General features: G+C 38.0%; 1 protein-coding gene across 1 annotated transcript; it reads right to left on the reverse strand.

The window, feature by feature from the left end:
• Positions 1-4095: 4095 nt before the first annotated feature.
• CEP97 (centrosomal protein 97kDa) lies at positions 4096-14270 on the reverse strand (the record flags this gene model as incomplete). The annotated part of the gene is made up of 10 exons (XM_009872366.1): positions 4096-4806; positions 5443-5518; positions 6594-7353; positions 7667-7800; positions 9055-9219; positions 10387-10553; positions 11472-11585; positions 12146-12247; positions 12644-12802; positions 14128-14270. Coding segments are annotated over 10 exons (2531 nt in total), but the record flags the coding sequence as incomplete, so codon positions are not given.
• Between the last annotated feature and the right edge of the window lie 805 nt (positions 14271-15075).

Raw genomic sequence — 15075 nt, forward strand, 5'->3', positions numbered from 1 at the left:
GTTTCTACAATTCAGTTTAACAAGGACTTTCTCAAGTATTTGCTGAAAGATATTTGTGGTTTAGAAGCAACAAAATAAAATTTGCAGTGTTAATGCCTTCTTGCTCTGTGGTAGAAAAATATTTCTGGAGATGTAAATGTGATAAAATCCCAATTTAGACAGGCCAGCTCACGAGGACACAAGCATGACTCTGCTGTTTTTAAGGAAATGAAGGCAGAGTCAGGCCAGTATTCAGTACCTTTTAAAAATGCCATCCTTGCCACACATACTTCAGTTTACAGAATAGCACCATACAGGAATAGTCACCTCAAAAAACAACCCCAAATATTACAGTTGCTGCATTCATTCAGCAGGTGAATGTCCTGTTCATTTAAATGACAACTTTAGGTACTAAAACCAGAGTTGTGACCATTAAGCTCAGTTCTTGGAAGAAGGCAGAAAGATAAAATTACTAACTTTCATTAATGAGGTACTGTCTTGTCTTTTTCTTTTGTAAAGAAGTTATCTAATCGAGAGAAATCAATACAATTCGAATGCCTCAAAAAAACCTTGAAATGTAAAACGTGAACAGGCCTGCTTTCATGATATTCTTCTACCACCTTTCCAAATACTACCTGGAACATTGTCTTTCAAATATTACATGCAGTAGAAAAAAAATGCGTGATTTCAATATGTAAATATTGAAATGCATAAACTGTAAAAATAATTAGGAGAAAACTGAAACGGCAATCCTAAGAGAGTTGGTGTTACCATCACCGACTAAACCCAAAACCACATGTAAATGCATTTCCACCTTCCTCTTTTTCCCTATCTTCAGAAAAACAGGCAAAAGAATAATTTCTGCCACAGCCTACCTGAAAAAGGTTTGCATGTACCAGCCACCTCCTCTGGGGCACAACTACTCATGTGGCACAGTTTGAATAGTCTGAGCTGTATTTCGATGATTTTTCTGGGGCAGATTAAAGGGGTGCTTCAACCGTACTTGGAGTGGAAGTGACCACATTGCCTGACAAATAAACATTAAGCATCTCCTGCATCAACATCGGAGGACCAGCCCAGGACAAAATAAACCAGACAAACTCTCCTTCTACAAAATACACTCTTCTGTTGAATATGAAGCTTTGCAAAAGGAAAACACTGAAGGACATGCGGTATTAATAGAGGAACATTTCAGGCATGGATTTTCATATATTAGGTCTTCTGATTCCTTTACGAAATTTCCAAAGGGAGTTGTGCAACTCTATCCAGGTTAAAGAATATTACATAGCTAGATTAAGAAAATTTATATGATAGAAAGTACATTATGATTCTCCAAGAGCTCCAAACAGACTGAAAGAAGACATTTTTAAGTATATGTTCACTTTGACTCCCTATTTTTCCACTCTATCCACCACTATGTCTTTCCCTGTATGTATTTTAATGGTCAGGATGAAAGTATTTCGTATATATACAAACTAATTACAGTTTACCTTGTAAAAACTAATCCAAAACTTCACCACTCTTTGTGATTTCTGCATATTTAGGCAACTAATCTTCTGAACATGCAAGATACTTTTCAGAACATCAGGAAAAAATCTTTCCTATTTTACAGCTTCCCCAAAAGAGTAAAGCTGATTATATGTCAGTACACACTTTACTGTACCTTCATAAAATTATATTTGGATATACAGGTTACAAGTCAAAAAAAGCCAACAGTTGACCTAAGTGTCAGTTAAAATAAGTCATCTTGTGATTGTGCTTGCAAGCCCTAATAACAGAGGAAATGCCAAAAAAACCATCCAGGACTTCCATGAAACATTAAGTTTCACCAGGTTTTCCCTCTCTGACACCTCCAAAATTAAAGTTGTTTCTCCTCTTTCTAATTCTGCAGCAAAAAGTGACAATAATACAAAGTAGAATATACATGGTCCCTCAGTGTCTTCAGGAAGTGAAACACTTTTACAGACAGTGGTCTAGTTTCTCCCAGGTCTTACATATACTAATGCAGCACTCTGCCCCAAAAGAGAGTTCAGTGGTTTTCATAACACGTTGACAGTCAAAGAGCCAAATCCTATGAACTGCAGAGATCTCCAAGCACTGAATATTTAAATCCAAGAAGACAAGAATATAATTATGTAGAACACACATTGCTTTGCACAGTTAATTAGATGCTGTGATACATTAATGCACCTATACCACTTCCAATACCCAAGCACGCTCATGCTCTAAGATCTAATTATAAATATGGTTATGCTACAAATGTGCTGTAAACTAGACTGAGTTATAAAGACAGCACAGTAAGAATCTAACAAATCAGCTATTGTTGGTTAGGGTTTTTTTAAAAATACTCTCACATATGCAAGGCACAGTCAAATGTCGGCTTGACTGCAGTGACAGCTCTTTCGAGAGTTCTCGTGCCCTAGAACTTTTCTTTTGGTGGGGATGGGGAAAAAGAGATGATGACTACTCTATACACAACGGCAAGCTTTAATCTTCCAAGGTGAACTTCACCACTGGGCAGATGGCTGGTGCAAGTTCAATTTGTGTTCTAAATAAAGGCTATTTTGAGACTCCAAGTAGATATAGGCCTCATGCCAAGCTCCTGAGTAGTGGTAAATTTCAGCTCAGAACCCAAAGTGAACAAGCAACCAAGGCTTTTACAAAAAAGAAATTATTTTATATGGTAACAAGGTTGTAAGTGTCACCTTAAAATAGCACTAGTTGACTTTAACAACATCATAGCACCAGAAGTTAACTTGTGGACTCAGAGAATTTTTAATTTCTCAGATATAAAGACATATGAATATTGTCTTAGCTGGCCTTCCAGTACACAACACAAAATGCAGTATTAGCAAACTGAACTATCCCCTAGAAGTCACAACGTCAACTTGTGTTTTACTACTGGCCATCACAAATCACATGGAAAAAGAGATTTCCCTTGCCACTTTCGCGGTACACTGAGATGGCTTATATTTTTCCACTAAAAAAACCCAATAACAGCAACAGCTAGGCAAGATACAAACCCTATAGCTTGGCCAGTGTTCAAGGGGAAAGCATAGCCTAGGTAACAGCACACATGCCAACAGGGAAGAAATACAGGTGTGGTTTTTTTATCCACATCTAACTGGATGTCAAATACTGCGCAGCAGAAAAAACAAAACTCAACAGGTATGTCAAAAAATAGCTTTAAGTTCATTTGCTTTTAATATTTATACCTGTAGATAGAAGTAGCTGTAATCCATCAAATGCACTAATGTCTCGAAATCCAAGCAGATCCTTTAGAGGTAAAACATATGTCACCAAGTCTGCTGCTGTAAAGCATCAGAGTAATCTTGGAAACAATGTTCCCAAATCCCATGCTCTTTTAAAATTCTTATTTTTTAAAGGCTGTTACTGGTTCCACTTTGAGTCTTACCTGAGAAAGCAGGGAAATTCAATTCCAGGGCAAATAAAGGTCAAAGTTTGTTTGAAGCTCCTTAACGTCTCACTCCCATAAGTCCTGTTTCAGTGTGTACATAAATGACCTAATTCCTAGCCAGAAGCTTCAAATAAATGACAAAAAGAAGTCACTGACCTGGACACTGGTTTCATGGAAAGCATCTTTGGAACACGGATTAAATACTCTTGTAAAGTCAAAAGAAGTCTCAGCAGCAACAGCTTTTATCTTTCTTATCAGGCTGTATCCACACACACACACATGCTGCCTATATTGACTCTTTTCTTCCCATATTGTCTCCTTCTCTTTGCAAAGAATTAACTCAATGCTGCTTTTTAGAAAAAAATTCAAAGTCTTACTGATACATTCACTACTGTGAATTTGCAGCAAACACCACCACTCCCAACACCCTCAATCTTCAGAATTCATTTAATGGAAGCCAGTTATTAGGATATCAGTTTTTGAAAATAAAGTGCATAATGACTGTCACCGAGAACCTCGCTACCTTCATAATCAGTGTCAGTCCTCAGCAACATCAATAAAGTAGTAATTAAAACATAAATCGGTAACATGAGTCAAAATGTGAAAGAGCACACGTGTAAAATAAGTTTCATATAAATGGGAAAAAGAAAGAAAGGAAAATGAAATGGAATCCCTAGTCCTTTGTGGAACTCAACCTACTATACAGCTATCCCAACATGCAGCATCTGAAATGAGGAATCACAGTCTGTTTGCTTCCCTTCTACTATTCCTGAATTCAGTTTGCAGCTTTCTGGCGTCTGATCGATTTCACCTCGAGCAGGGGAAGATGTATCTTGAGGGAGATCTACAGTGTCAGACGAAGAATCACGGCTTTCCGCTGAATCAGCAGTTTGTGGCCAGCCACCCTCTGCTTCATCAGTGCCGTTTGTTCCTTCATCAGCCTCTTCCAGCTGCTGAACAGATTGCAAATACTGCTGTATTAGACTGTTGTCCTGCTCGTTACCAGAACTCTCGTTACTTTGCTCGCACTCCCCATGGCCATCCTCTATGTCTGAAGAATACGCTGAAACAGAATTACCACATTGTTTGACAGTCTCCACTGTAAGAGAGCTCTCGGTTCCTTCTGACAAACTCTTTTCAGAGCTACACAAGTCATCACCATGAGTCTGATCAGCCACAGAAGAATGAAAACCAGAATCTGGGAACTGCGACAAAGACTTTTCCTGAAGACCATCACTAGCAGGAACTAACCAAGCAGAACTGACATCTGGTGGGGTTTCTTGCTCAAGTCTGGGTGATTGAGCTGATGGTTCAGATGGGCAGAAAGTACTGGCTGAAGGGATCCCAGGTTGCCCAGTGGCACCTAAGTTTTGTGTCACTGAAAGCTGCCATTGTTGAAGGGATTTAACCTGTAAAGTAGAGAGAGAATTCCATTATGAAATCCAACTAAGAAAGTACGATTTCTACAGTATTTCTTGCAATGAGCAACCAAGCTGGCTTTTACACCTAGATGCTCAACACTGACAGAGCACAAAGTCTTCTAGTTCAAGTATCTGAAGAAAAAGGAATCTGCCCTTAAAAACAGAAAGGATGCCAAACCTTTATGAAATAACCGATGCTTATAAAAACAGTCTTATTTTTGGAAGGACAGCTTATTAGAAGGTGTGCTAATAACTTTCCTACTTTGAAAATTAGTTGCTCACAAGCCACGTAGCTTGACACTCTAGGTATCTAGTAGTCACATAAGTCTTCACACCTCTCCTATGTTTATTTAGTTTCCCTTACATTTTGTCCTCCTCCTCACACCAGGCTACAGTTTAGTCTTTTGTAACAAAGCCAGTGTTCTTGCACTAACACTTCCAAAGGTTATTTTCCCCCAGCATACCAGCATAGGAAATGACACAGCGATTAGATTCTAATAAGCCACCTGAGTCGTCACTGGAAAAAATCAGCCATATTGACTATTTCTTCAAGATCTACAGTATGAAATAATGCTTTTCAATTTCATATGCAAGCATAAAAATAAGAGGGCTAAAAGTATTTACCTGGTTCCAAAGAAACCTGACAGCTTCCTCCTGTACAAGCCTCTGAATCTTATCTTCCTCTCTTTCTTTTCTTAGTCTGCAAGAACACAAACAAACATGCAAATGTACGCAGCCTAAATGAGCGACATTTGGGCAACAAGACCAACAAGAACACATCGAAATGCCTACTTATATAACAGCACTCTTGAAAGACACAAGAGAGCCTAGCATTAAGACATTACTGCAGTCTGGCTTGCCATCAATATTGAGATGCTGACTTCAAGTTTTCTTTTTCAGAGTTACATTAAGATTCTGCTTCCTTTTGCTGCAGCACGTTCATTGACTTGCCAATAATTTAAGTGTCTTTTTGTGAGCTGGAAACCAAGCTCTTCATTTTAGGCAGACATGCTTCTTTTTCCTGAACAAAAAAAAATCCACCCAAACAGTGCTTCTTTGTATCAAACTATGCTCTCCCCAACTGCTACCGCTTGGATATACATATGAAGTGTAAGAACTGGGAGTTTTTAGAGGTTCACAGGGGGCTCCATTTGAGTCACAGAACTTTTCTCACTTGTGATAGTAACGAAAAAGGGCATGTCAGACTGCCAGTTCCTAGGTTGTTCCAGAAAGATTAACTAAATCTGCAATTTGTATCTTACAAATTGAGGAACTTTGATAATGATCACCTCCAAACATGGATTCATAGATTAAAAAAATAATAATAATCCCAGAACCAAGCACAGAATCACATTCTAAAATTGTATCATGCAAGGCAGAAAGAGTTCCTCTTTTCAGCAGTAACAGAGAAATGACTCTCAGTATGGACACTTCATTTATAGACTCTGCAATTGCTAGGAGACAAGCGAAAAAAAAAATCACACATAGCATTTTCTATTTTGGTTATGCAGTGAAACATGCACGTCCTGCTAACACAGGAAAAGAGAAATGTATTCTAACCTAACCCACTTATAAAAGGCACTTTGAGAGTATGAACAGCTATGTGCTTATATTCCAGGAAGTAATCCTACACAATAATCATACTTTTGTATTACTGATGCTACGTTCTCTTGTGAGTAGTTATATCAAGACCCATTTATAACTGTTCTGAAATATCCTGGAGCAAAGTTTACATTCATTCAGATTTAAAAACACAGGGCATGACCTCAACTTACTTTTCTATTTCATCAGTTAAACAAACGATGTGCTCCTGCATTCTGTTCAGTCTAATTTCATACCGCACTTCCTTGGCTCGGGGGTGGTAGTTCCTTGTGTAAAACCCTCTCCAGCAGGCCTGAAGCTTGGTGGCTGCTTTAGTCATTCTTTCCAGCTCAGCTGCACCTTGACTGGCAGCAGCTGACGAACCAGAGCTTTCTCCTGTCACCTGGTCAGGACAGAGGGTTGCAGCTGCCGATTCAGCAGCTGATGAGGTGCTGGAGTGACTGTGCACAACTTGGTCTTTGGAGGAGGCTGAACAGTTGCTAGCATTCGCAGCCAGACTAGCTGTTACTGGATCAGGGGAAGGCAGCAGCACGCTCTCTTTGCTGTTCTCTGGAGCTCCCACACTTCCCACTGTTCTGTTTGAGTGCTCTCTTAGCGTAACACATGAAACTTCTTGCTTGTTAGCTGTTTCTCCACTATAGACATCTCTCACACATTCAATCACCGCGTCATCATCACCTTCGAGGTGTGAACTGATTCCATGTAGCTTCGGGTCTGAAGTAGGAGACACTGGAGACAGTCCTGAAGCTACTGGCATGAAAGTAGACTCTGAGGATAAAAGGCTGCTGTTCAGTCTGTCTTCATCTGTCTGTATATCTTCAAGGTACAGATCCTTGCAAAAACTTCTTTCAAGAAGAAAAGTGTTCTTCATCGCGTAGGAATGATCGTCATTTGCACTTGGTCCAACCCAAGCATTCTTCTGGATGATGGGTTCTAGACAGGCAGAAATCCATAGTCAAAAGTGTCAGTATTTCAGTAACAGATATTCATTTAATTCATTGGGATTCACAATTTGGTTTAGACAGAACCTGGGTGTGTAAGAAGATCTTACTACCATTGGAAGACATGAATAAGCACGGAATGCATTTTTAGAAAACAAAGTATGACTTCAGTTGAAAATCTCCAAAAATAAAATAAAAAAAAAATAAAATAGGGCCTCACTCTGAAATTCTTACCACAAAATTACCTATGTTAAAAAAAAAGAAAATTCCACAGGTTAGATCACATGTGCAGATTAGCTTCTTACCACTTTCAAGAACTATCTGGGGCGGCTGGGCTGTACTACTGTGCTCGTAAGTAACCAGCAGCGTTTTGTTGGGCGTAGAAGATGTAGGTGATCCTTTGTTTTGGTTTTGATGCATCAACTGCCTCTGGTGGAGCCTAAGAACAGAGTTCAAACAGATTGTACATTTCTTTTAAAACTTTTTGTACAGAAGATATATAAAAGAAACTATCAACTACTTTAAAGAAAACAAGTGATCAAACCATTCTAAACAAAAGGCTAGTTATGCAGATCCCTACACCTACAAGACACTAACAGGACTACTCACAAAGTAGGGAATTGCACAGACTGCTCCTGTTCCCCTTCCTCCTGCCCCTTTTTCTTCGTTAGGCGTACTTGTATCAGGAAAAAAAAATTTAAAAAAAAATCCAACATGCAATTCTGACTATAGACTGAAAACCATGAAGTGTTTCTACACGCAAGGTATGCAGATATTTTAAGTGTCTATTGCAAGACCTATTATGCTCGTATGCATAGAGGAGTTTAAAGAATGGAGGGTCTTTTACACATGAAACCGAGTCAAGGAAAGCGTGTCCCTGTTACTAAAGGGGCAAAATCCTAATACAAATCAACAAACGTTGCCATAAACATAAAACCACCCTTTGTGAACTGAGAACACACAGAGGTTGTTTTAGCCCAGGTCAATTCAAAGATCATGAAGCACAGGTCAGAAAGTCAAACGTCTTATAAATCATATATATGTGTGCAATATATATATTTATATATACATACACACACACACATTTATTTATTTCTCAGTAGGCCCTGCGGAACAGAGATACCTGTATTGTTACATTTTTGTTACATGGCTTTTAATCCCAATTAGTTCACCTTTTCATGGGAGGAAAATGCCCCACAGTAACTCTCCTCATCTACTTGCATAGACCTTAGGTAAAACAGCTACTGCTAAAAGAAGCAGCAGGCTCTCAGGAGGCCTTTGCTGACAGAACCAAGGTGCCAGAGATCATCAAGTGCCTCACTGGGAACAGTGTCCCTCAAAGGACTATCTTAACTTTAAAACCAAGAAAGAACATGCTAACAACAAGAAAGTGGCTAATATACCCATGTACTACAGTAGCGTTAATTTACAATTAGAATAAAAGTTAACGTAAGATCCTTTCTGAGGTCTTCCTCCCTTTCTCCATGGCAAAAAAAAATTCAGTAGCTAGTTTATTTTAATCCCAGCAATAACACAAGTCTCCTTCAATGTCCTACATCGAAAGATAGAGAGAATTTACCCCCAGATGGAGATGGACCACTAAGCAGGAAAACACTCCCCCTGCGGTCCTGCCTTTCATTCCCCTCTAGTTCACATCCCATACCTTCATAACTCTTCAACAAGAAGTTCTCACCTTTGCTTACTCAGTATTTTTTCCAGCTTGGCATCCTCTTCAGTCTGGAGACCGGACGCAGATATAAGAGGACAAACAGTGGCCAAGTACTGGACTAGCTGAACGTGCTGCCCAGGTCGGTATGATCTTCCTTTACCCTGACTGTAGAGCCATTCTGCTTTCAAACTGTTAGGAAGGGGAAAATGGTCACCATTAATGCATGGCATAAACCCCCTAACTCTCTTTTGATTACTGTTCTTCTTGTGGGCACCTAAGAGCTCATCTACAAATCTAATCAAAAACTTGGAACATGTGCAGTGTCCACGGGAAGTGGGAATTTCATTACCAGAACAACAAATAAAGTATTCCCCTCACATAAGCATCAATGAAACAGAAAAAAATAAAAACTCTGACAAAACCTGTACGGTCTCTGCTTTATCTGTAAGTAGTCTTTGAGTACTGGAAACGCATTTGTGTGTTTTCACACAAATGAATAAACTCATTAATTTATCAGCAAAGCATCCACAGAAGCAGAGAAGTTCACCCAGACATGCATAATAGGCACAGAGAGCAAATCTTGATGAAAGTAGTTAACAACTGAAGTCTGTTTTTCAATTAAATTCTACTCAGTCTGAGAACATTTAATATAGTTCTATATATAATAGAGTTTATACAGAAAAATCCGTTAGTCACGAAAAAATTTCTAGAATTCTTAAAGGCAACATTTTGGGGAAAGTCTTAATATGCTATGGTGAAAGAGAAAAGGTTTACCTTTGACCAAAAAAGTAACTTTTTATTTTAGTAAAAGAGGAAAAAAAATCCTCTCACCATCGTACAGATATCATAGGGATATAACGATCACAACAATACAGTAACAAGTGATTTGAGAAAAATAACATTTGACCAATTGATACAAAAAATGCCAAATCTAGTAATGCACATGAAAATCAGGCCCTTTATAAAAGGGCACACTTGAGCTTCGCCAAGATAATAGCTTTAATATCGCTTGATTGCCTCATTCTTCAAAGAGACTGTAAGCTTGAAAGGGGTAACAGACTACTGATAAATTGCTACCAGTTTCGCTTTGCAAAAGCTCTACTGTGTGTTGAGTAACAGAGTTAAAGCTTAACTTCATACTTTTAAATAAGTAAACTTATGAATTTACTTCATAATTCCAGAGTAACAGATGAAAATTTAGCAAAAGCAACATTGTTAATTGGCCTAAATCTCACAGGGCCATTAGCAAGACAAACAGAATTCCAGATCACTAGCATTTTTGCATTCTTTTATTACATAAAAATGCAAATTACAACTTTATTAAATAATTTTAGAGATTTCATACTATACTGTCACCTTTCCTTCTGAGAAATCACATATCCATCAAGAACTTTAAGGTTCAGACACCAGCTGACTATATAGGGCCTGTAGTCAAAGCCCGGGATAGAAGGTGTGGCCATCACACAAGGATTGTTCATAACCGACAACTGTTCCAACTGGCGAAAGGAAGCCAGGAAAGAAACCTTGAGAAAACAAGATACATTTGTTAACTGAACAGAACTCATTACAGAATGTATCACATTTCTCCTAGTTACAGCTAGATATCTCACACAAAACGTCATAAAAAACATATCGAAAATCACATTTGCTTTTTGAACATGAACATCTGCAAAGGACCCTCCACCAGCTACTGACACTTTCCCATTAATTCTCCTATAGGTACTACAGCCCTCTTAAAACCTGGGAATGGGGCTTTATGTACAGAAAGGTATAATATTTCTATGATTCCAGCTCACTACAAGAGGTAGTGAGATTTTGGAAAAAAAAGATGCCAAGTCAAAAAGCTGGAGAAACACTATCCTGAAGAGAAACCTTACTACCAAAACATGATTTTACTTTCAACATGGAAGCCCAGCTAACAGTATTGGCTCCTACTTATATTTAAACCAAACAAACAGTAAAGACAAAAATTACAGGCAGAATATTTGTCTGTCTTATATAGCATTTGAGATATAGAGAAAACAAGACACAAGGCCCAAAATGTTCGGTTGCAACAAGCACAATTCAAACCCCTGTTCTAAACACAGCAGCTGCAAAAGTCCTCTGCAGCAATTAAGCAGCTCAGCTTTCAACCTCCTGACAATTATGAGAAGCTATCTATGAATTTAATCCTTAAAGTATACTTCTGACATCCTTGAATAATATAAAACCATAAAATTAAAAAGGCAAAGTTGCCTTCAAGCATAAATTTTAAAAGGTATCACCTGGCTTGGGCAGCTAGTGCAAGTAGAGTTATTACATATAAACTACTAAAAGTTACTTCTATCAATGTTGATTGTGTTAAAGAAGAGAGCCCATTTTCAGTTACACCCTCAAAAGAATTATCCAACTACGTGCTTTCAGTCTACCTAAAACAAGGTGACGTATCTTCTATATCCTACCTCGTTTAAGTCTCTGATTTCATTTTCTGCCAAAGAAAAAATAGTCAGGTTCTGAGGTAGGCAAACAGGGGCCGTGCGAAGTGAAGTTATAATATTTCCATGCAGCAACAGAGTCTATAAAATAAAAACCTAGTGATGAAATTTACGTTTGATCAAAAGCCCTGTATTTTTCATTCAGGCAATACTTGTACAATATACATAGGAGAAGGCTTTCTGGTAGCATCAAAATTATTTTTCTTTAGCAAGGGAAAACTAAGTTTTGTATTTTAGAGCAAAACCTCCTCAATTTAAAATGCAAAATGGAAGTATAATCTCAGTTACAAAAAATGTGCTTGGAAACAATTTTTTCTCTACAATGTTCATGCTGAAAGAGTTAACATGATGTTTTGAGTTGCTTCATGACATGAGACAAGAGAACCCAAAGCTATAAACAAGATCTCACCATGTTACCTTAAACAAAATCATTAGAGTGGTTACATAAAACTAATTGTCTCGATTCCTGCATCTTGAAAAACAACGACACAGAAAGAATTTTTTGCTTTAGAAATTAGTGATTAATTAAAATGCTTTAAGAACTAACATTTGAATAATGAATGCTTTAAAAGGCAGCAATTTTCAAGGCAAATTCTTTTATGCTAAGAATGTGACAAAATCAGAGATAAAATAGAATCTACCTTCAGTGACATAAGCTTGGAGAGATCGCCTAACTGAGCGATGTTATTGTCCGACAAATCAAGATGCTGAAGAGATAAACAGGAATTGATTTGTTCAACGGCCTACAAAAGTAAAGAAGTCAATTATTTACAGTAGTTCTTCTTTAATCATTAAATAAAACTAGGTATCAATAATTACAAATTATTTTGAAAGCTAAAAACCACTGGCTAAATAACCTAAAATGAAAGCCATGGTTTTACATATTTTCATTTTTAAAATTATAATTATTTTCCTATTTTGGGGACTAGTGTCCAATTCTCACTGCATTTTGGTATCATACCTTTTATTTCTTTTCCTAGACAATTCTTGTCTAAAAGTTGCCCTCTTCTATTTCATAAACCAGTAAATGGAAAACACTTGTTCCAGTCAAACTCAGAAACACATTCAGATTTCTCTGCACTATCTTTCAAATTTCTACATTCTATTTCTGAAAAATATATAAAGACTAAATACTTTACCTTAAGGTTATTCCCTGCCAAGTTCAGCCACTCAAGGTGCACCAAATCCTTCAGGCCTTCCACATACCCAATACTGTTATGAGGCAAGTTTAGCACCCGGAGCTTGGTCAGTTTTGCTACACCCATCATTCGTACCAAACGATTGTTGGCTACAGAGAGCTGCAGATTGACACAAAAAATAAAACATTTCAGCTGTTGAACTGCACAGACAGTATAGGCTTTTATTGTTAGTGGTTAAAAATCTAATCCAACAGGAACTTCTTTGATCTGCATATTCCACTTTCACGCAAGTAACAGAGACACAAAAAAAATGCTGGAGCCATTAAGTAATTTACTGATCAAAGAAAGCAGCCTTTGCAACTCACTCTCCAAACTTCAGAGCAAATCCTCCTATCAGTAGCTAAACAAAGGAAAAGGAATGAGGAATCAGTAATGAAAATAAGATTTTTGAAACCAGAATTGCCAAATCATTGTGCAAATTGTTGCACCATTCCTGGTGTAAAACTGTACTTTCTGACAATATGGCAGAGGACAAAATGTATTTCACTTGATTTTCAGAAAGGACTCGTGTTAACAGGACTGTAAATCACAAGCTTTTGAAAGGATAGATCCTGATTAGACATACACATTAATAACACAACCACCAAGCCTGCAGACCTATGCAGGTTTGCTGTAGCAACAAACCTCACCTCTCCCGTCTCAGTTTAGCTTGTTTCTAAAAGCTCTTAGGTGACTTCAAGTCTACCTGGAGACACTTTCAGTGACAATTAATGTAGACTTATACAGCTTTGCCCTGGAGGAATTAATACTCTGATTTTTGCAAGCACCATGGACAGGCTTGACATCGTTATTGCTAATACCCTCGGGAACTTAAATGGACTGCTGCTAGTACTAAAACCAAGGATAAGCACTAGCAACACCAGGGTCTATATGAATTGATGTGTTAACAAGATATGTTACATAGAGCCCTCCCCACTCCCCATTTTTCATTTGCTATTTGTTTTAACCTAATCTGCGTGGCTCTTTTTTCTTCTTGTAAATTAAGACTACTAATCCCCTTCCTTTATGAAGGGTTCTGAAACACAAATGGAGAGTCCTGTATGTATGTACGTATGTCTGCATGTTTACAATTACACAGAGGAAAGAGAAAGTTCTTTTTAAGGTTGCAAAGCTCAAGTATGCAAAAGCTAAGAATTATCAAAATTTGGGTTATCAGTGTTCCAAGTGTTCTTATGACACCACTCTCCCCATTAGGATTTATTTAGTTCATTTTTAGTTACCTAGGTAACCAGCAAAACAGCCTCCCTCACTACCAGCTGTAGAATTACTCTGAAAACAAAGCTTTCTATTTTGGTTAGCTGTCATTTACTTTCCTATGAAGGCAGTAAACTGCTTACTTCAATTACATAATACGGCCTTAAAGCAGAAGTATTTTAATTAGCATTAAAATACCATTATTTCATACCAAGTCAAATAACACCAACCTGCATCAGATTCCTGCATTTCTCCAAGTGTTCCAATTTAATTATCTGGTTTTTGTCCAGAATCAGAGTGTGAGTATCAGCATCACACGGTAAGGTTGGACCCAGTTTTTGCAATCCGTGACCGGACCAGTTGACTACCAAACCTTAGAGGAAAAGGGGAAAAAATAATAAAAAATAAAGCTCCAAACTCAACACTATGTTTCAGAACATGTACTGAAAAGGCAAAGCAAAATATACATATTTGGTTTTATAATGCATGTCACTAAGCACAAATTGCTTTTCTTTTCCATGTACAACTGAAGTAAATCACTTCAGATCAAATACATTACAGTAACTGATCCAGTTACTGAAAAATATGGATTCCAGGTGGTTTGAGCGCGGTGCTGGCAACAAGGACCAGCACCGAGGTCGCGGGTTCGACTCCCGCTCGGTCCCCATGTGTTGCCTGATCTAGTTGAGAGGTGGCGTCCCTGCCCATGACAGGGAGGTTGGATTAAATGATCTCTAAGGTCCCTTCCAGCCTAGGCCATTCTATGATTCTATGATCTCAATAAAGAATTCTGGGCAAGTCAGTAACAGATCCTCTGAAGTGGGAAGTAGAGCAAAATTTCAGTAGCTAAATTTTAAGCTGTGATCCTCAAACCCCAAAATTTAAAAATCTCCTACATTTCTCAGTTCTTCAAAGATTTTAAGTTTTGAGCAGTTTGGCATCTACCCATCTATGTACAGGCACTCTGTCCAAATTCCTGCTTGTAGGCAAACCCAGAACATGCCTAGCACACGTCTGTAGGATCACACTCCACAACCAACAGCAACCATACTTGTCACTGCAAAAAAATAATTTGAAGCAGGAGGAGTCTGGAAAAAGTGTAAACAGCATCCATCCTTTCATCAAACAGAATGGGAAACCTGATGAGGATGGATACAAACCTGCAAACTTCACCTTCC

This window comes from Apaloderma vittatum, unplaced genomic scaffold, assembly GCF_000703405.1.
Source record: "Apaloderma vittatum isolate BGI_N311 unplaced genomic scaffold, ASM70340v1 scaffold42506, whole genome shotgun sequence".
Lineage (NCBI taxonomy): Eukaryota > Metazoa > Chordata > Aves > Trogoniformes > Trogonidae > Apaloderma > Apaloderma vittatum.